At 47.7% G+C, this 22474-nt stretch overlaps 1 protein-coding gene across 1 annotated transcript in view; it reads right to left on the reverse strand.

The window, feature by feature from the left end:
* The window catches only part of LOC144096607 (glutathione S-transferase Mu 2-like), a 44288-nt gene extending 24023 nt beyond the window's left edge, over positions 1-20265 (reverse strand). Inside the window, exon 1 of the mRNA XM_077629417.1 lies at positions 20109-20265. Coding sequence (XP_077485543.1) covers positions 20109-20206 — 98 coding nt within the window. The 5' untranslated portion in view covers positions 20207-20265. The remainder of the gene's footprint in view (positions 1-20108) is intronic.
* Between the last annotated feature and the right edge of the window lie 2209 nt (positions 20266-22474).

Raw genomic sequence — 22474 nt, forward strand, 5'->3', positions numbered from 1 at the left:
GGCGCCTGAGTACATTACTGAGTAACAAACTTAAGGCAAGCCCTCCAGGCACTATTGAACGAGAGGCTAGATGTTTACATTGTTGTGTGTGTCCGTGTACGTGTGTTGTTTGAGCTAATATGTGAGACAAAAACGAGACAGCTACAAGTTGAGCCCAAAAATATCACTCTGCCTTTATTTCTGGCACGCACTGCGTGCATACATGTGCCCTGCAGTCGTAACATTTCACTGTTATCTATTTACACTACTAACATGAGTCAGCGTGTCGTTGTGTCTGTGTACAAAAGATAATGTATGCCAACGATATTTAAAAAACAAAGCAGTAGCGTTTACCACGACGATTACAATAAGTGCTTAGCGCAGAATATACTTATAACAAGAAAAGTTTGTAGGTCGCTTAATTATCATTGCCCGATGACATTGCGATTGCACTGGGTCTTCTGAATTTCACTGGTTCTAATCTTCCGCCATTTCCAGCGGTTTTCTGCATGCTCGTCTGATGACGCTTCCACGCGCACGGATGGAGAGATGAAGACCACGCTTTCAAGCTACAGCGCGAAAGACTGGCACTTAAACACGCGTGAACGTGGGTACGTGACAAAGACGACGACATTGCAAGTATAGCTCGAGAGCTTGGCAGTTCATACAGGCCGGGCTCGATGTTAAGATTTTTCCTAGCTGATCGTACATCCGACGGAAGTCTATGAACCGACCGACTTTAAATCGGAGTGGCATTCCCTCTTGGTGATGGGCTCAGCCTTACCTCGCGTCTGGAATAATAATAATAATAATAATAATAATAATAATAATAATAATTGGTTTCGGGGGAAAGGAAATGGCACAGTATCTGTCTCATATATCGTTGGACACCTGAACCACGCCGTAAGGGAAGGGATAAAGGAGGGAGTGAAAGAAGAAAGGAAGAAGAGGTGCCGTAGTGGAGGACTCTGGAATAATTTCGACCACCTGGGGATCTTTAACGTGCACTGACATCGCACAGCACACGGGCGCCTTAGCGTTTTTATCTGGAAACTGCTGCTCTGTCTTTTTGCAATATGTTTCGTGGCGTTTCCTAAAAGCTTTGCAAATAATTTACTTAATGGAAATAGTATATATTTTTAATGCAATGATTACCATGCTTAAAAAAAGCTGTAGTGATGGCCTAGTGGTCTCAAGTAGCGGCCAGCGGAACTGATTTTTTAGCGCCGCCGCTGGTTCGGATCTTGCTCCCCCAGCTATGAAGTTTTTTAAGTGCGATGCCAGCTTTCCGCTGCAGTGAGGCACTTATGCTGTCGCTAAAAATAAAACATTATTCAGGCCACTTGAAGGTCAAACTGGTCGCTAAAATGCAGCATTTTGGCTGAATAATGGTAATCAGTAACTCCCCGAGTATGGAGTGAACGATTCCTGTGGCAGCCATATTAGTGCCTTTAGCCCTTCCACTCCGCTGAAAAGCGATTGTCTGTCTGTTCGAAGCCTGTTTCTAGCACGTGGTCCACCTTGGTCATGTGACGTTGTGATGACATCACAAGCTGCCCACCGGACTGCGAGCAAACTGCCCACCGTGTAAGCTAATTTAATGATTAGTCGCGAGAGATTCCTCAGGAAGAACGTTGATAGAATTGACAAATTCTACCGCCGTACAAGTCTAACATGATGCGATATCACGCAAACTTACGCATTATGAGATATCTACCGAAGTAAGCCAGTTCAGGTCAAGCAAAAGCATAGAAATTAAAGATAGACCATGAAAAACCAGTGCCAATGGTGCTAGCGCACGATAATTCGTGGTTAACCCCAAGCCAAACTGCCTGTGAGTTTTTTTTTTTTTTGCACGTCTACGCATTACCCAAACGCCTGGTGTCAATTGCCTATCGTGCCTGCAAGAAATCTGGTTCGTAAAATCAGGCTCGCGATTACGTGGTGCACGTCTCACCATGGACAGAAATAAACAAAGAGATGCTTCAGTTATTTGGAGAGCAGTACAACTGTTTCTTTTTTTAGCACCTCGTACAATGCAAGGCGAAGCGAGCGATGATTCAGACCAAGGTGGTTAAGCTTCTGCTTTACTTCCATGGTAAGACTACAGTGGTCGGCTTTGCTCACCACACTGCGGCACCGCTTTCCTACACCGCAATTCCAGCGGAAATATTAAGATACGAGTGCACTGAACTACTCACAGTGTCAATGAAAAACTTCCACACCAACGCAGCCAACAGGCTTTGAGCTGACAGTGGAATTTGCGCTGCAGCGAGTTCTTTGAAACCTCACTAAGCTGAAATCGAACTTCGTTCCGGGAAACAAGGCTTAGAACATGGGAGTTCAACAGCCTTACTAGGTAACATTTCTGCATGCTTTGCTCTACACTCTGATCATCTGAAGGACTCAGGGCTGATAACGAAAATGCTAACTGCGGTGCCACGGTTCCCGTTGGACCGGCGGCCACCCACAAGGCCCGACCATTAGTGCTACGGTGAAGTTTCCACGCCTACCACTAGCGCCGCCTAGCAGCCATCACCTGCACTGTCTAGTAGGAAGGGGGCAGCTACGGTGGCTAGAAATACGGAACGGCGGCCGATGAAACGCCAAAATCGTCAGCATACTGCGGTGTCCTCCAATGCCACATTGAAGAAAGCTAAGATAAGAGTGTCTTCTACTTGTTTTGGAGCGAACGCGCGAATAAAAGCGGCAGCGAGATAGATTCAGGTGGTTTAACGAGCACGGCGAATCCGCATGCGGCTCATTCTTTCATTGGTTTGTCGTCCAAGCTTTGATTTTCTTAACGCAATGCGGCTTTGCCGCTCGTGGCGCATGTAACGTGCGCAGAGAAGACGGCAAACCATGCAAGCCGCGGCCGACGCCCGAAGGATCAATTACTTAAGTCGGGAATACCAACGCGACGTAATGCACCACCTTTCACAACTTTCCCCGCTTTATAAAATCGCGAAGCTCCTACAGTGGCTGCTTAAGGATGGCTGAGATGCATAAGTAACCTGTGCACTCTAAAAACAATTTGCCGGATTGGCGTTGGTCCCTGATACAGCAACTAAATCCACACCGCTTCAACTGCACTCGGATCACTTTTGTTTTTTAGTAGCTTCAATGTTAGTGTTTTCTTGCGTACGCGGCACGAAAACTTCCCGCAGTATTTGTTCCAGGATACATGGCAATCTCACATATAGCTTCATTCGTTTTACATCGAACCGAAACAATTTTTTTATTTAAATATGCTGCTGTAGGCTGTGCTTTACAATGACACTTAGCGTTGTTGAGGTAGGTATGCCGTTATCGGCTGCCGTGTGGCTTAATTTCGTCCGAAATGCTCTGTGCTCTTAATTTTCGACCGTAGCAAGTGCGCTGAAGAGGCAGAGGAAAGCATGTTAAGTTTATACCAGCCTTAAATTTCGTATAGTGATGCAGACGATAGACAGAAACTTGTTTGTCCAGCTTTCTCGGACAACTATTTCATTGCGTAACAATTAATGAAACAACTTCCAATGTTGCACATTCTCAGGCTGACTGGTCTGCTGCAGATGATCACTGTGTCATCCCTACGCCTGCGTCTTCTCGGAGAAGCTACCACAGGCGTGTGTTACGACGGCGGCGTCCTGTAGCGGCGTCATGCTTTCAGTGTCCTGGAAGCAAGCCTTGCAGGTGCCTGATATATATATGATGCACCTGCGGAACCCACGCATGCTGTTAATCTAGAAAGCATGAAGAGCGGTAACCTCTATAAAACCCATCTAATGGCAGTCATAAACGATCGTAAGTTATTACGCATGTATTGAGGTGCAAGGACAGGCATATTTATTTCACGCCCAAGCATGTTTTTACACGTCCTCAGACTCACTACATGCGTTTTAAATTACGACGCGTTAAAGGCAACCAAAGTGAACAGATTTTGGCCTGGTTAATATACTAGCACAGTTATTCGAAACCACAAGAACAAATGTTGAACAAATTTTCTGTGCGTAACGCATGTAGTTCGCGGAAGTCCATTTGAATATTGTCACGGTGTTGGTGACAAGAGAGGACCTGTTAGAAGGCAGGGCTCGGCAGCACGTCCTTCAGTTGGCGAGACGGCGAACTTCAACGTCTTTCAAAACGAGAGCACCACGAGCGTCGTCTTCTTTCCGAGCGCCACGAACGCCACCTGGCATTCCTCCCCTCTTAAAAAAAAAAACACGCGCAGAAGAGCGCGCGAACACAAGCACACACACACAAGCACACACAAGCACAATTAATCACACAAGAGAGGCACGAAGATTCTGGGTGGGTCCCCGTGCCAAATACGGCTTCAGGCGCAAAACATGGACGATCTCTGGACGGGGCTTTCGACGGGTTCTCTGCTGGGAAAGTTCAGTGTCCGGTTCTACCTCGTAATTAACGTCGCTGACGCGCCGCAAGACTTTGTAGGGACCGAAATAGCGGCAAATGAGTTTTTCGGACAAGCCGCGTCGTCGAACAGGTATCCATACCCAAACCTGGTCGCCGGGATGGTAGGAGACTTGTCTGTGCCGGAGGTTGTATCGCCGCGAGTCTTTGTCTTGTTGCTGGGTGATGTGAATACGGGCTAGCTGACGAGCCTGCTCGGCTTCGTGGGTAAACTCCTCAGCGTCAGCAGAAAGATGGTCATCGGTTGCGCAAGGGAGCATTGCGTCGAGCATCGTCTGAACCTCCCTGCCGTATAGGAGGCGGAACGGTGTGAAACGGGTCGTCTCTTGAACTGCTGTGTTGTAGGCGAATGTCACGTACGGTATGATCGTATCCCAATTCCTGTGTTGTACATCGACGTACATCGCCAGCATGTCCGCCATAGTCTTATTAAGCCGCTCTGTCAGCCCATTTGCCTGCGGGTGGTAAGCAGTAGTTTTCCGGTGGGTCGTCCCGCTTAGCTGAAAAATTTCGGCCATCATCTGGGAAGTAAATGAGGTTCCTCGGTCGGTAATGACGTAGGTCGGGGCGCCGTGCCGAAGTACGATCTGATGCACGAAGAAATCCGCAACCTCGGACGCTGTGCCCCGGGGTAAAGCTTTGGCCTCGGCGTATCGAGTGAGGTAGTCTGTGGCAATGATGATGTACCGGTTGCCACCCGAGGACAAAGGGAACGGACCGAGAAGGTCAATGCCGACCTGATCGAATGGGGCGCGTGGTGGTGCAATAGGTTGGAGGAGTCCCGGAGGCTTGGCGGTCGGGGCCTTACGGCGCTGACATTGCCGACAGCTCTGCACATAGCGTTTGACAACAGTGGCGAGTTTGGGCCAGTAGAACAGCTGGCGGATTCTGGAAAGCGTGCGAGAGTATCCTAAATGGCCAGAGGTTGGTTCGTCATGGCACGCAGAAAGTATTTCCTCCTGAAGTGTTGTCGGCACGACGAGGAGATACGCGCGCGAACTGGAACCAGGGTTCTTCTTATAGAGCACGCCTCGTTGCAGGGAAAACGACGACAGGTGTCGAGAAAAACATTTAGGAACGGTGGCTGGCTGGCCTTCCAAATAATCGATGAGGGGTCGTAGCACTGGATCGGCGCGTTGTTGGGTTGAGAAATCAGAAGAATTGATAGCCCCAAGGAAACTGATGTCGTCGTCCGTGTCGGGGGTTGCGAGTTCGACAGGCGCACGAGAGAGGGTGTCGGCGTCTTCATGCTTATGTCCGGACTTATAAACAATGGTGAGGTCAAACTCCTGCAGGCGAAGGCTCCATCGCGCCAGGCGTCCAGACGGGTCACGCAGGTTGGTCAACCAACACAAGGAGTGGTGGTCAGTGACCACTTTGAAAGGGCGTCCATAAAGATAGGGGCGAAATTTCGCAGCAGCCCAAATAATGGCGAGGCATTCTTTTTCTGTCGTCGAATAGTTCATCTCTGCGCGTGACAGAGCGCGGCTTGCATAAGCGATGACTCGTTCAACGCCATCCTGGCGTTGCACGAGAACCGCGCCGAGGCCGATGTTGCTGGCGTCGGTGTGTATCTCAGTGTCACCTCGCTCATCAAAATGGGCAAGAACGGGCGGCGTTTGAAGTCGCAGGCGGAGCTCGGCGAAAGCCATTTCTTGCTCGTGGGACCAAACAAAAGGTGTGGTGTCACGGGTGAGGCGAGTCAGCGGTTCTGCGAGGTCAGCGAAATTTTCGATAAAACGCCGATAGTAACTGCAGAGCCCTAGGAAGCGCCGAACAGCTTTCTTGTCACGTGGCAGTGGAAATTCCGCAACCGCGGCCAGCTTGTCGGGGTCGGGCTTCACGCCGGCGGCGCTGACGACATGGCCGAGAAATTTCAGCTCCTGGTAACCGAAGTGGCATTTTTGGGGCTTCAATGTCAGGTTAGCTGAACGAAGGGCTTCGAGGACCGTCCGCAGGCGATCAAGGTGTTGACTAAATGAGTCGGCGAAAACCACCACGTCGTCGAGATAGACTAGGCAACACTGCCATTTAAGACCAGAAAGGACAGTGTCCATCATCCGCTGAAATGTGGCAGGCGCAGAACAAAGACCGAAAGGTAGAACTTTAAATTCATAAAGGCCGTCGGGAGTGACAAAGGCCGTCTTCTCACGATCCCGCTCATCGACCTCAATTTGCCAGTAGCCACTTTTTAGGTCGATGGACGAAAAATAACGAGCGCGCCGAAGGCGGTCGAGAGAGTCGTCAATACGTGGCAATGGGTAAACGTCCTTCTTCGTGACTGCATTCAGCTTCCGGTAATCGACGCAGAAACGGAGGGTGCCGTCTTTCTTTTTAACGAGGACGACCGGCGAGGACCATGGGCTGTTGGAAGGCTGAATAACGTCATCTTCGAGCATCTCCTTAACTTGGGACTTAATGACTTCGCGCTCTGTAGACGATACCCGATAGGGGTGTTGACGGATCGGGTGTACGTCATCGTACGTCACGATGTGGTGCTTGGCTATGGTAGTTTGACGCACTTTCGACGAGGAGGCGAAACACTGTCTGAATTCGAGCAATAGTGCACACAGCTGCTCCCGTTGGCTGGTTGACAGCGCGGAGTTGACATCGAGGCTCTCGAGGGGAAAAGGAGGCTGCACTGGTTCTGAGGAGAAGCACTCGGAAACATCGGAGATGCGTTCGATAAAGGCTACGGAAGTGCCGCGAAAAAGATGCCGATGCTCGTGCGAAAAATTGGTAGCAAGTACCTGTGACTGGCCACTGTGAAGATGGATCAGACTGCGGGCCACGCACACGCCTTGCGTCAACAGTAATGACAGGTTGGTTTCGGCGATGGCGTCACCGTCTTGAAATGATTCGCACTCAACCGTAATGAAGGCGCTGGTTCGAGGCGGCAGGGTGACTGTGTCCGTAGAAACTCGAAGTGTCTGGCTTGGTCGCGGCGCGTTGGGGAGGGCGACAGCACTCTCAGTTGAAAACGTGACCTTGTTATCGCGTAGGTCAATAATCGCCCCATATTCACGCAGAAAGTCGACACCTAAGATGAGGTCGCGCGAACAGTTATTCAGAACAAGACAGCAGACGACAAATGTGGACTCCCGGATTTGAACTCGGGCGGTGCACATGCCGAGAGGTGCAATCAAATGACCGCCCGCAGTGCGAACGTGTGTGCCAGCCCATGGCGTGAGAACCTTTTTGAGGACGGCGGCGAGCTGGCTGCTTAAAATCGAATAATCAGCACCAGTATCTAATAACGCTCGAACGTGGCGACCATCCAGCATCACAGGTATGTCTAAGGAAAGCCGCTCACGAGATGCAGGCTCCGGAGAGGATGATCGGGCACAGGCGTCGTTGTCTGCAGGCTGTGCCACCGGTAGTTCGTCGGCGTGGCGTGTGCTTTCTAATGGGGTCAGTGCGTCGGAAGTATCGGAGAATGCGGGCGTCTGAATCGGTGAGGCGCCGTCATGTGTCAGTGTCGATGTGTCGAAGCGAACGGGTACTGCGGACCTCGGAACCGTCGAAGCGTCGTTATGTCGAGGGAGTGTCGCTGTGTCGGAGTGAATGGTGACCGCGGACTTCGGAACCCGCGAGGCGTCGGCATGTCGTGCCCGCGGCGATGGGGGGTCCCCCTCAGAACGACGTCCAGCGAGCCCACCCCCTAAGGTCGCTGGTTGCAGTTTTCCCGCCGTGGGCTGGGCGACCGGCCTTGCGCCGCCCGGGAAAAACTCGCGGTAGAAGGTGAAGGACGACTCCCGGGCGATGGGGATCGAGCCCGCTGGCGACGAGACTGTTGCCAACGTTGGTCTTCAAGAAAATCCGCGACGGCCCTGGGTCGTTCGCCATAGCGGGGTCGAGGAGAATCGGGGGGAAACCCTTCGAGGCCCAGACGGCGGTAGGGGCAGTGCCGATACAGGTGACCTGGTTCCCCGCAGTGAAAGCATAGGGGGCGTCTGTCGGATGTGCGCCACACGTCGGTTTTGCGCGCGGACGGTCGGGGAGCTTCCACGTACTGCAGCACGGGTGCAGGCGGCCCCGGCACTTCAGCAGGAGCCGGAACGAAGGACGCCGGTGCTGGAGCAGGGGACTGCAGGGCTTCGGCGTAGGTGAGACGACGGTCAGGCGCGAAAGGAGGAGGGGATGGACGAGCCTCACCGGCAGGTAAGGACGGCCGGAGCACTTGCTGCACCTCCTCGCGGACAAAGGTCGCCATGGAGCTTTGAGCTGTGGTAGGGGCCCCGTACAGCTGCCGGATTTCTTCGTGCACAATCGACCGTATGAGATCGCGTATCCGGGAGGCATCGGTGCCGTGGAACGGTAACTCGCTGGAAACGGAGGCGGCGGATACGGGTCGATCGTACGCGGATGCTCTTTGCTGAAGAACCCTCTCGATCGTGGAAGACTCAGTGAGGAACTCGGCGACAGTCTTCGGAGGGCTGCGGACAAGGCCGGCAAAAAGTTGCTCCTTGACGCCACGCATGAGATGGCGCAGTTTTTTGTCCTCGGGCATTGCAGGGTCCGCGCGTCTGAAAAGGCGCGTCATGTCCTCGACATACGCTGCAACATTTTCATTGGGCAGCTGAACGCGAGATTGCAGAGCGCGTTCTGCCCGTTCGCGACGATCCGAGCTGCCGTATGTGTCTAGGAGCCGACGCCGGAACTCACTCCAAGAGACCAGCTGATCTTCGCGGTTCTCGAACCAAATCCGAGCGCCGTCCTCCAGGCTAAAGTAGACGTTCCGGAGCTGGGCGGCGTCATCCCACTGGTTGAATGCGGCAACGCGCTCGTAGTGCTGCAACCAGTCTTCCACGTCTTCAAAGATGTCGCCGTGGAAGGACTTCGGGATGCGGGGGTTCTGGAGCGTGAAGTAGGGTGTCGACGCCCCAAGCATTGGGATGCTCAAGGCAGGTTGCTCCGTGGACATACCGGATGGAACAGGCTCGGGGGGTAAGCCTCGAATCCGGCGGCGAGTACGGTGAACAGGCGTCGTGACGGGAATTGGACTGGAGCTTCGACTAACGGTTGGGGTACGGGACATGAGATCGATCCGACCTCCACCAGATTTGTCACGGTGTTGGTGACAAGAGAGGACCTGTTAGAAGGCAGGGCTCGGCAGCACGTCCTTCAGTTGGCGAGACGGCGAACTTCAACGTCTTTCAAAACGAGAGCACCACGAGCGTCGTCTTCTTTCCGAGCGCCACGAACGCCACCTGGCAATATTGACCCCGTGCATTGGCACGAAGCTTGTTTGTTTCAGAATGTTTCCTTACCAGGACACACATATTCTGCTGTGCAAATTCTTCCGCCAGTCACAGAAAAACCGGAGCGAAAATAAAACACACTCAAAAGGAGTTTGACTTCGAAAGCCGTAGTGCCGCATCAACGGTGTCGTGTTTCCCGCAGTGTTGCGAAAGCATAGCCGCTGTCGAAGCTGCCAGGTGACTGCGGCGATCAGGACGTGTTGCTAAACTAATCTAGAAAAGCTCTTGCTCTTCGGAACAGTAAAGCCGAGAAAGAAACTCTACGAACGCAACAGAAAGCCAGGAGCCAGCGATCGCGCCTGCCACGCTCCAACGGCATCGTCTGCTCCGTCCTACTATGTGATTACTCTTTTGAAAACCAGGTGCCGCCAGGCGTCAAGTTGACAGTTGACAGCCCTGCGGCGCGGACACTTGTTTTGGTGCTCTTCGGATTAGGCGTGGTGACCGGGACTTGGCGGACGGTGACTGCGAGAGCGCCGTGACTACGACAGATAGATGAGTTCTTTCCTCCTATATTTTGAGAGTTTAGATTTAGGCTAGTTTTAGATCTAGGCTAGTTATGTGAAGCGCTCGCGAAAGAGCAGGTCAGTGCCCTAACGGCCGGGCCTTTTCCGGCCGGCAGCTATAGATTTGCAGGGCTCATTTGTGAGTTAACTGGTTTAGACAGGTAGTTAGTATTTCTTTTCAGGTTATTGGCTTTTGCGGTAAGCAGAATTTTATTTGAGCAAGTCATCTCAAGTGTTTTTTTTCTTTTCTAGCATTTTGTGGTAGTAATAATAGAGTGCTGCTAGATGGTCAAGCAACTGAAGGTTAAATGCAAGGAGTGCGAGGCGTCGGCGAATTTGAAGGAAACGCGGTTCGAATTCGTGGAGGGGGCCGAAGGCGCGCATTTTATGTGCAAATGCTGCGTATTAGGTGCATGCCTGGACAGGGCTGACGAAGCGAACACCAGCCTAGCGCTACATATGGATGGCCTAGAAAAAGAGCTACAGGTAGAGAGGGCAGAGAAGCGGAAGCGAAAACTTAAAGAACAGCTTAGTCATTTGTTGGAGGCAAAAATGGCTGACACCGCCAAGCGAAGCCAAATTGAGGGACATTCCAGAGCCAGCCACGTGCATGGATGGGGTCTGCACTGACATGGACCGCAATAAGAAAAGACAGAAACAGCTACGCACACGTGGCAGCTAGGAGGTCTGGAGGAGATGGAGGGAAGGGGAACACGCTAACTCCAAAGGTATGAAGTCACTGTCACAGATAAGAGGCAGCATAATAATCGGGAAGTTAGGATGGAGGAAGGGAATAGTCTAGTGCTTATCGATGGTGATTCAAATATGTGTAGGTGCAAAAGAACTATAATGGAGCGTGCAAAGGGTGATAAGCGGGTAGCGGTCGGGGCATTTCCGGGCAGGACAATGGACGCAGTACTGAGAGATAAAAAAAAACGAACTTTCTAAGAATGTTGCAGAGCGCAATTTGGTAGTGGTAGCGGCGGGGCTAAATGATGCCTTGAATGGTGAAGCCCCAAAAGTAGTGGAAAGATTAGCGGAGGGAGTTGACGATTTAAGGGCGATAGCACAGCAAGTCCAGATCGTGGTGTGCACAGTGCCGGAGGTGCAAGGACGGAACAGAGAAATTGCCAAGAACGTTGTGGCTGTTAATCGGTAGCTAAGGAAGTTAAGCCAGGAGAAAGGTGTTACGAAGTTTTCTAGCGGCAGCAACGTTGCTCCAGTAGTGAACGAGACGGTCGTACCATGCAGAAGACACCAGGTTTATTCACACTCGTGAATATAAAGGAAAGGGGAGAGGGAAAGTGTGATAGAAATCAAGTAAAGACTGCGCACATGCGCACTAGACGGAATAGCTTGGTCGTCAAGTTCATGGGTTACAGCAAAAAGCTTTGAAGTGGCAGACATACACAGGTAAGTGCATAGAGCAGGCCTTGGCAGAGGCTTTACACGAGATGGCGTCCATTTTATTGGGAGGCTAGGAGCCGAGATCGGCTGGCGCCTGGCAGCCCTGGCTTTTTAATAGGGTCAACTGCGGCTCAGGGCGTAGGGGTAGGTAGAAGCAAAGTAGAAAGTGTAACAATGGACGCTGACGCCAATGATATAGCCACTAGGAGGTCCAGGAAGAAAACTACAAAAAATAAATTTAACACCAGGATCAGGTACATAAACATGCAAGGCGGTAGAAAGAGAGCGAAGTGGTTAGAGATAGAACAGCAGTTGAAGGACGAAGAAGTAGGTGTATACGCGCTATGCGAGACACATCTCAGGGATCTAGAAGACCCACCATTTATTGATGGCTACGTCTGGGAAGGGAGCAACAGAACAACAACGGAGAGGAAGGGAGGAGCAGAAATGCTGATACAACAAGGAACAAATTGGCAAAGAATAAAGTCAACTTGCAAGGAACGTACATGTCTGGGTATCAGGTACAATTGCCTGTGAAAGGACATGGCTAGGAGTAGTTTAATTAGGGACAGGGGACAAATGCAGGCAAGAGAACACGGATCTAGTTAAGTGTCTCAGTGATGATATAAAGCAGTTTGGAGAAGGCGCCGATATTATTGTTCTGGGTGACATGAATGGCCACATCGAGGATCTGGATGGATACACAGATTGTAACGAGAAGTTGATGCTAGACTTCTTTGGGCGACACAACCTAGTCATTGTAAATAAAGAAACTAAGTGTGAGGTACAAACCACGTGGGAATCCCGTAAGAGGCAAACGACCATTGTCTACTGCTTAATCTCGCAGGGGATGTATAGCAAGGTCGCAATAATGGAAATAGACGAAGAGGGGAAGTACTGCCAGAAGGAATCATAAGCGTATTAGTCTACAGTTGGGAGCACTGTTCAAAATAGAAATGAAGGGGAGTAAAAAAAACGCAAAATTAAATTACGAAAAAATAGCGCTAATAACGTCCGGCATAGAGGCAGCGATAGAGAAACATCGCATGGAAAAGTGGAATTATGATCAGAACTACTCATTCGTACAAAAATAAAGGAAGTAAAACGAGTAAACCTCTGGAGAGGAAAGAGGAAGCCATGAAGTTGGTGGTATAACGAAATTAGTGAGGACATCGAACAACGACGGTTGGCATCACGGGAACACAGAGAAGCAAAGAGGGCGCAGTTATCTGAAGAGGAAATAGGCTAGAAATTTGAATCTTGTCGACAAAAAAAAAAACAAGTGCATGTCCTCGTCCGGCTAAAATAAAGCAGTCATCTGGTCTCTGGCTGGCTGAAGTTCGCTATGCAATGGGGGGGGGGGGGGGGGGGGCAAGAAAATTTTGGAAACATATAAGCTGGCTGGTTAAAACGAATCAAAGAAAGCAGGAGCAGATTCACGATGCCGAGGGAAAATGTTTAGAGGAAGACGATGCTGTGAAGTACATTACATCAGTTATAGCTGAGTCATTTAGGAGCGACGATAGAGTAATCACCCCAAATGAGGGAGGAACACAGGACAGCACAATATAAAACAGCGTAGAACTGACCAATCTTAACTGTAAGAAGGCAGAAGCAAATATTCCAAGATGTACGTCCGCAGGGATAGACGAAATTTGAATCAAGCTAATTAATGAACCTGGCCCAAGAGGCAAGGAAACGCTGATAAAAGCATTGGAGGCAGTCATAACAAATAAGCAAATTCCGCCCAGCTGGAAACAGAGTAAAATGAATTTGATTTATAAAGGAAAAGGCAATAAAACGAACATAAAATCCTTCTGACCGATTACGATAACATCACTTATATACAGGCTGGCGATGCAGGCGGTGAAATTAAAAATGAAGTCATGGGTAGAAAGTAATAGAATACTCGGAGAACTTCAGAACGGGTTCGGAAGTGGTAGGCGCTTAGATGATAGCCTGGTCGTGCTTACCCAGTACTTAGAAATAGCTAAGGCGGAAAATAGACCTCTATATTTAGCCGTCCTGTGCATAAGCGGTGCATGCGACAACGTGAACAGGGAACTCCTGTGGAACATATTAAAAGTTGAAGGTATCGGTCATGAGGTAATGGATATTCTACAGGAAATATATAGAGAAAATAAAGTTGAAATAACATGGGAAGGGATTAAGAGTACAACAACTGTCGAGGTACACAAAGGATTAAGGCAAGGTTGTCCTCTGGCGCCGCTGCTGTTCATGATTTATATGATAAATACGGAAAGAAGGCTACAAGGAAGCAATCTAGATGTAATCTGTCGTATAGATTAGGGGGAAAGGTTGTTGAGCAACGACTACCAGGTTTAATGTATGTGGACGATATTGCACTGTTAGCAGATAGCCAGGTAGATTTGCAAACTTTGGTGAATTGCTGTGGAGACGATGAAGACAGTCTAGGTTTCAGTTTGAGCGCAACTAAGTCAGATGTGATGGTTTTCAACGATACAACTGATCACGAGCTTACAATACAAGGCCACGAAATACCCCGAGTGGCCGAATACAAATATCTCGGGGTATGGGTAAACGAAGGGCATATGTACACGGAAAAGCAACAGCAGTCTCTCATAGCAAAAGGGCGAAGAGATGGCGGAATAATGAAACATAGGGCATTGTGGGGCTACAACAGGTATGAAGTCCTCAGATGTATTTGGAAAGGAATAATGGTGCCGGGGCTTACTTTCGGGTGCCAGGGCTTACTTTCGGGTCTGTGCTTAAGGGCAGAAGTTCAGTCGCGATTAGAAGTAAATCAGAGAGCTGTTGGAAGATTAGCACTAGGTGCCCACCGGAAAACCACAAACGAGGCAGTACAGGGGGGTATGGGCTGGGCATCGTTGGAAGCACGGGAAGCTCAGAGTAAAATTTTATACGAAGAACGCCTGAGGAAATTGGATGATAACAGGTGGGCAGCTAAGGTATTTAAATACTTATACCGAAAGATCGTCGACTCTCAATGGAGGAAAAAAACTAGGAAGCTAACCAGTAAGTATGCAGGACACAAGGACGCAGAAAGAAAGGGCATTAAACGACAGGTTAAAAACGTCGAAGGTAAAAATTGGATAGATTCAATGGAAAAGAAGCATAGTGTAGAACTAGATCGATACTGGAAAAGGCAGATCAGGAAGAAAACATTTTATGATAACTCAAGAGGCAGTGCCTTTTTCTTTGAAGCTAGATCAGGGTGTCTTCGAACGCGCAGCTACAAAAAAGAAATTGAACGAAGAAGAGAGAGAGAACGAAGAAGATGGCACATGTGCTGTGTGTGGTAAATCTGTAGAAACAATAGAACGCCTCATTCTAAAATGTGATGGTATCCATCCCGATGTCATCGTAGACACAGTCACTCTTCCTGAGGCCCTAGGGTTTAGAGATAACAATAGTCATGTAAATAAGTCTGCGGTGTAAATTATTAAAAAGCGATTGGAGGCTTGGTTGCTTAAAAGCAGAGAGGTGACATAAGTTTAATAGTGTAGGAAAACGTATTTTATAGAAAATGGCGAATTTTATTAATAACTTACGGCAGAGTTAAACCAAAATAAATGGAAAAAATCTGAGCATGGTAGCAACTGCCGCCACCACGTTTCAAAGGGGACGCTCCTACCTTCCATCCATCCATCCAGGAGCGCCTCCTATGCAGCGCAGGTTCCCTATGCAGGGCTCTTCACCTAAAACTTTACACAGTTTTTAAAAGTAGTATCTTTAGTTACAAGATCGCTTTTTTTCGGCATAGCATTGTGAGCACGCGGTGACGAAGAAGGTGTGCGGACCCCGCTTTTCGTTTCCACCTTGTGTACCTCTAGACTGCATAAAGTTTGTCTTCCCCGGCAACCTTCACCCTAATAACTGGCGCTGAAAAACGGGAATCCATAACGGGCTGCACAGGCAAAAAAACGTTAGCCGGAGTACGGTTCGAGCCATCAACCTCGCCCTCAGACCGTGCCTCTTGTCCTCCTCGCCCTCACCTCATCATGTCTCCCCTCCCTCGCCCTCACCTCTCCATGTATTTCTTTCCTCACCCTCGTCCTCACAAATTTCCATGCGTCCATCCTCCCTTACCCTTACCTCACCGAGAGAAACCCTCATGAGGTGAGGGTGAGGACGCCCTCATCAGGGCTCGCCCTCGTTAGGATGTCCATCTCTGCCTGCGCGCGTGGCGCGACGACAGGAACAGTCTCCAGATGTAGTGGACTCCCTTTACGCGTACTACCAAATGTTAACGTTAGATAATGAAAGACCTCCTCAGTCTCCTTCGATAACCTTACTTTATTCCCGACTAAATGATAATTCGATAATAGTACAGGCCAAAGCTTACTGAGGCACGGGCGACTCACAAATTTCCTGATTATGCCGGGTGTTTCGCCTGAAATCGCGGAGTGATTGCGTTGTAAACCTTTTCGTTTTAGCATATATGGTTTTAACCGCGTTTTAGCAGCTTTGGATATAGCCGCGTGGCACAGTAAAAAATGTATAAAAATCGTCTAAAGACGGGAAACCTTCGTGGCCTAGTAAACAATTGTGAGTTCGCGCTCTGTGTGTGAGTCTCCTTCGTACCTTGTTTGTACCATAATGTTGATAGTGCTTCGTAAGCATACAGAACGAATCAATAAGAAAGCAAACACGCTAACCCCTGGCAATGCGGGCCGATCGCAAGACTGCGGCTATTCTAAAGCTTGGAGGCATGCTCCGCCTACAATAAGAGTTTTTAGAACAATGCGTAAAATTTCAAAGTAGAACGGAAAGATCACTATGCCGTGCATAGCTGCCACGTCGCATTCAAAAGCGGACGGCACGAAACCATGCATGATATTCAGAACAGCCACAAACACATGATCGGTTCGCATCCCCACGGACCAGCGTTTTCACTTTCATACTGTTTCTACCTGCACAACCAACTCGGCCAGACGTGGCAGTAATTAAATTACTTTAATACATTTGCAGTAATTTAATTTTTTGCTGTAATTTGGACTGTATTCATTGATTCATTCATTCATTCATTTTTATTTGTTCTTCACAACATGACGTACACATTGTGAAAGGGGCCAAGAAGAAAAGCCGTTCCTTTACGGCTTGAAAAAAAATCTTGGTCCCCCCTGGCATTGACGGCAACGAAGCAACACAGTCCAGAAACAAATGTACAGAAAAAAATATACAGAAATATACAGAGACAAACAAAATTATAACTTGGCATTTTTATGAAAGGTATGGCGACAAGCTCATGGAACGGTCGGGAAATAAAGACATGCAATCATAATGAAACAGTGGCTAAATATCTGTACAAGGTGTTTTGTTTATGAAATGTGTGGTGTGTATTAGGGACATGCAAATTAATAAAACAACGCCTTCAGGTTCCGGAAATTTAGTCCTAAAATATCTGTTCCCGCTTTAATATGTTCATTTAGTAATCTAGGCAGGTTATTCCTAAGACTCTGAAACCCATAGTTCGTACGGCATTTTGGCACTTTCCAACGGTCTGTTGTCCTCGTATTGTAGGCCGCGTTGCCTATTAATTCTAAGTTCGATATGTCCAAAAACAGCCTTTGATTTTCCTTGATGCTGAGTTTATATTCGCGTAGGAGTTTATAATGATACATTTTAGTTATTGGAATGACCTTAAGATTTCTGAAGATAAATTTACTTGAGTAAAACTTAGGCAAATTATTAATGATCCGTAAAACCTTTTTTTGCATCCTTAAAAGACTACTAAGGTTTTTGTCGGTCGTTGTGCCCCAGACTAAATGAGAATAGTTCATGTAAGAAGAAAATAAGGCATAATAAATGGCTAGTTTTGCAGACATTGGAAAGACATAACGATTTCGACTGAGTATACCTGTTATGGAACATAATTTCTGCAAAATATGGTTTACGTGGTCATCCCATTGCAACGTCTTGGAAAAGAAAACGCCCAATACCTTTATTATTTCGACGACCTCAATCCTTGTACCTCTAAACAGAAGATCGTAATCGGTAGATAGCTGCTTACCCTTAGGGTGAAAAATTACTGCTTTTGTTTTTTTTGTATTAATATTCAGTTGATTACTGTCTGTCCATGCTTCCAACTTTTTTAAGGCTATGTTTCCTTTAACGAACGCGTCAGCACAAGAGGACGAAGGCACAAATATACTAGTGTCGTCTGCATATATAACTAACTTCAGGTCAGATGATATACATACTATATCATTAATGTATAAATTAAAGAGTAAGGGACCAAGAATACTTCCTTGAGGTACGCCTGCGACTATTGCTTTCTGATTAGATATTAAATGGCTTACTTGAACAAATTGTTTTCTGTGAGAGAGATAACTAATTAACATATTAAGTGCATGTCCTCTGATACCGTAGTGATGTAATTTATCAAAAAGAATAGAGTGATTAATGTTGTCAAAAGCCTGCGTAAAGTCAACAAAAATCCCCAGAACGTAGTTTTTATCCTCGAAGTTTTGCAAAATGTATTCTTTTTGATCAAGAAGTGCCAGTTCTGTGGACCGATGTTTTTGGAAGCCATACTGCGATTTTGTGATTATATCATATTTGTGGCAGAAACGTGAAAGTTGTTTGAATAGGATTTTTTCCAGACCTTTAGAAAACACAGGCAATATTGATATGGGGCGGTAGTTCGAAACATCTCGATTATCACCCTTTTTTTTGTATAGCGGAATCACTCGAGCCACTTGCATTTTTGTTGGATAAACTGCAGTTGAAAGGCAAAGATTATATATGTAGGTTAGTATGGGACTTATAACGTCAAGGACATATTTCACTGGACTAATTTGCACATCGTCAGCGTCGCAGCTACGCGAATTTTTCAAATTTGCAAACACAGAGCAAACTTCTTGAATGTCGGTTGGTTCCAAGAAAAAAGTATTGGTGTTAGCTGTACTTTGCATTGTGTTGTTTCCTGAAGGGCGTGCAGTCACATTCCTGTTAACAAAGAACTCGTTAATAGCATTAACCATTGCGTCCCCTCTCAGCGTTTTTCCGTCATGTATAATCTCTACTACAGAATCTTTTTCCTGCCCACGTCCCATAAGAGCATTCATTTTACTCCATAATTCACTCATTCGACCTGAACACATAGAAAAGTAACGAAAGTAGTAGGCGTCCCTGCACTTTTTCAGTTCTTTATTTAAAACATTACGGAAACGTTTAAAAGCTAGAAGGTCCGCCTCATTACGGGAATTCATAAATGTTTTGAAAAGTCGATCTTTTTTATGGATTTTTTTATGAAGTTCACGGGTCATCCAAGGTTTTTTATAATTTTTGTTCTTTACACGTTCCTTACGAATGAAATGCTTTTTATAGATACATAAGAAACGACCCATAAACGCTTCATATGCAGCATTTGCATCAGCAATGTTCCGGATGTAGTCCCAGCTTGTAGTTTCTAACTCTGTACGGAAAGAGTCTAGTTTTTTCTGTGAAATCAACTGACAAAACATCGCAGGGCTCTCTGTTGTATTAAACGGATTAGTGTCAACCTTACAACATATTGCCATATGGTCACTAATGGAACAGGGAAGAATAGCTGTAGTGATGGACCCTATATCATAATTAGCTAGGAACAAATCTATAGTAGTTTCTGAAGTAGGTGTCAACCGAGTAGCCATATTTATAAGGTTAGAGCAGGCATTGCTACTAAGCAGATTTTCAAATTCAACTTTTCTGGAGGTATTACATGACATGTCAATATTAAAGTCACCGCCAATAATGACATTATAATGATTTTCATTTACAAATGTTAACATATTGTCTAGGAACTCAAAAAAATCACACACATTGCCATCTGGAGGACGGTAGCATGCTGCAATAACGATATCTTTTGCCTGCACACACACAATTTCATAACTATCTGTAACAGCAGAGAAGTCTGCCAATAAACGGGCTTGTAAGGAGTTTTCTACAAGAAGAGATACGCCCCCACCACGGCGCTTGGTTCTATGAACATAAAATGTTTTCATGGTAGGAAGGTAAAACGCATCCGTTTCATGAGCTTGCCAGGTCTCGGTAAACATAAGTACATTGAAGCAATTCTGTATTCTATTATATAAGCACTCAAGTTCAGCAGTTTTGTTTTGTAGAGACTGAACGTTTAAATGGAAACAACGCAGGAGAGTGTCTCTATTTCCATATTCTTTGGTTAGCTCATCCAAAGATATGTATCCCAAATGCGCCATTGAACTTGGAATTTAGACGCAATTACTTTCCTCCTCTAGTAATTTAGAAAATGTAATCAACTACTTCGGAGCAGTAATTTAGTAGCAATAGTAGTTATTTACTTTCGAAATTTTGTTTCCTGAAATAATTCACTGCTCTTCGTGTCGGCAAAGCTTTGGTTTCTCGTACTACCTGCAGAAAGCCTCGAAATCAGAAACGGCGTGTGCCAAGCCTGAACCGATTAAGGGATAGGGAAGTACTAAAGAAATCAGTAAGACTTAGAAGGATTGAGTAAGAGCAAGAATTGAACAGGCCTCAGGGGAAATGCGAGGACAAGAGGGAAAACTCGCACCTCTTGTCTTCGTGGTCGACCCCGGCATGGGCAAGCAGATAGCGGATGGATTGGGCCAGGCCTCGAATGTCCCAGTAGCCGAGAACCACGGGCGCCATGCTTGCAGAGTTCTCCGCTCTTCAGGGGTCGATGCGCACTCACGCCGCGATCGCTGCTGGTTCGCTGGATTTCCTGCTGCGGCCATTGCTCTCGCCCTCTCCGTGCGGCAGCTGGAGACGCGCCTTTACTTTTCCCTCTCCCCACCCTCTTCTCTCGGGCGGTCACCTGTTCCGTGCACCGCTCGAGCACTGCGGCTCCCGCCAACTGAGACACTTGCAGCCTATACTGTAAACTGTCACCGAAAGAAACAGTTATCGCTGTCGCCAGGAGACCTCGTGCATCGGTCTCAGCCGACCGCCGCTTGAAGCTACAGTGGAACGGAAATTACACTGTACGAGAGCCGCGCTGCTTGAATTTGCACGGACAGGCACTTGACCTTTATTATTTATCCTCGTTAACAGGTTGTTTGCTTGTTTGTTTGTCTGTTTGTTTGTTTGTCATAGCGACTCAGGCTATGAGGGAAGCTGTAGTGAAGAGCTCCGGAAATTTCGACCACCTGGACAGGCGGGTTCCCGGGTTCGAACCCGACCGCGGCGGCTGCGTTTTTATGGCGGCAAAACGCTAAGACGCCCGTGTGCTGTGCAATGTCAGTGCACGTTAAAGATCCCCAGGTGGTCGAAATTATTCCAGAGCCCTCCACTACGGCCCCTCTCTCTTCCTTTCTTCTTTCACACCCTCCTTTATCCCTTCCCTTACGGCGCTGTTCAGGTGTCCAACGATATATGAGACAGATACTGCGTCATTTCCTTTCACCAAAAACCAATTATTATTATTATGGACAGGCGCTGTCCGTGTGTTCTAAAGAGATGACGCATGCGGTTCCACCGTAGTTGATCCTTATATCATATGACTAAGCTGTGCGGCACCAGGACTTAAGCCACCAGGGTGGCTCAGTGGTTATGGTGCTCGACTGCTGACCCGAAACACGCGGCTTCGATCCCGGCCGCGGCGGTTGCGTCTCGTGTGAGGCGAAATACTAGAAGCCCATGTACTGCGCGATGTCAGTGCACGTTAATAAAGAACCCGAGGTGGTCGAAATTATCCGGAGCCCTGCACTACGGCGTCCCTTATAGGCTGAGTCGCTTTGCGATGTTAAATTTCATAAACAAACAAACAAGCATTCTGACAAGACAGAACAGAAAAATGTTACTTCAGACGCGTAAGCGCACATGATCGTGAATAAAAAAGGTTTATTGCTCATTCCCACTCTTTACCACAGAGGTAGTAAAAACCCTACAATTCAATAACGCTGCTTATGCATTTTTTTTCACGTGTAAATTTCATTCAGTCACGTGGACAATGGGGAACATTCAAAATGTTCTTGCGTCCACGAGATGCTTGAATTTTCCCATGTCTTCCAGGGAACCCAAGTAAAAAAACCTTGTCGGTGAGTTGGAAAAGATCCACAATCGCTGCAGTTCTTTCTTTTTCTTTCTTTTCTTTATTCTCAGAAACAGGACACAAACTGTTGGTTGGACCCATAGCCATTACGGCTAGTGAGGGGTCCAAATACAACACAAGCACAATACTCAGATATTATGGCAGACTTAGCACGTATTAGAGCAAACGTCAAGTTCAATGACCGTGACTGGGGGCCAGGGGGAAACACTTCATATTGAATTTTCGGAAAATTTATTATGGAAAACCTGGTGCAGAAAAAAATAAAAATTGCTTCCCATGATAACATGAACATCACTGCCATTTCAGGTGATGATGTATAATTATGTGTCACAGTCACGGCTTCGGAGGTATATGTTTGTCTAGGTATTTGTAGTTGATATTATTACGAGGTTATTTCCGCAGCAGGCGCGATAGGCCGCACAAAGAAATCACAGCAAAAACCAAGTGACTCAAGGACTAGCTGCAGCGTCCTCGTCGTCGTCAACTGCCCAGAGACAGAACAACGTCCTCTTCGCTTCGCGACTGTGTACCGTAACACTACCCCCTCCCCCTCCGCCTCGTTGGAGAAGGCGCAGTCTCTGGGCGTCCTAAGGTGGCGGGTACGAGTGGTAGGGTTTAAGACGAGCGACGTGCACAAACCGTGTGGATTGGGCCGCGGAAGGAGAGTTGGGGTGCAGCGGCGTGAGTTCGTAGGTCACAATGCTCAGTTGCCTCAAGACGCGGTAAGGACCGACGTAACGAGGCAGTAGCTTCTCACACAGGCCCACACAATGTGCACGGAGCCAGAGGAGTACCAGGCAGCCGGGAGGGTAATGGACGTCACGATGACGAAGGTCGTAACGACGTTTTTGAGTGGTCTGAAAACC

Source organism: Amblyomma americanum, chromosome 7 (genome assembly GCF_052857255.1).
Source record: "Amblyomma americanum isolate KBUSLIRL-KWMA chromosome 7, ASM5285725v1, whole genome shotgun sequence".
NCBI lineage: Eukaryota > Metazoa > Arthropoda > Arachnida > Ixodida > Ixodidae > Amblyomma > Amblyomma americanum.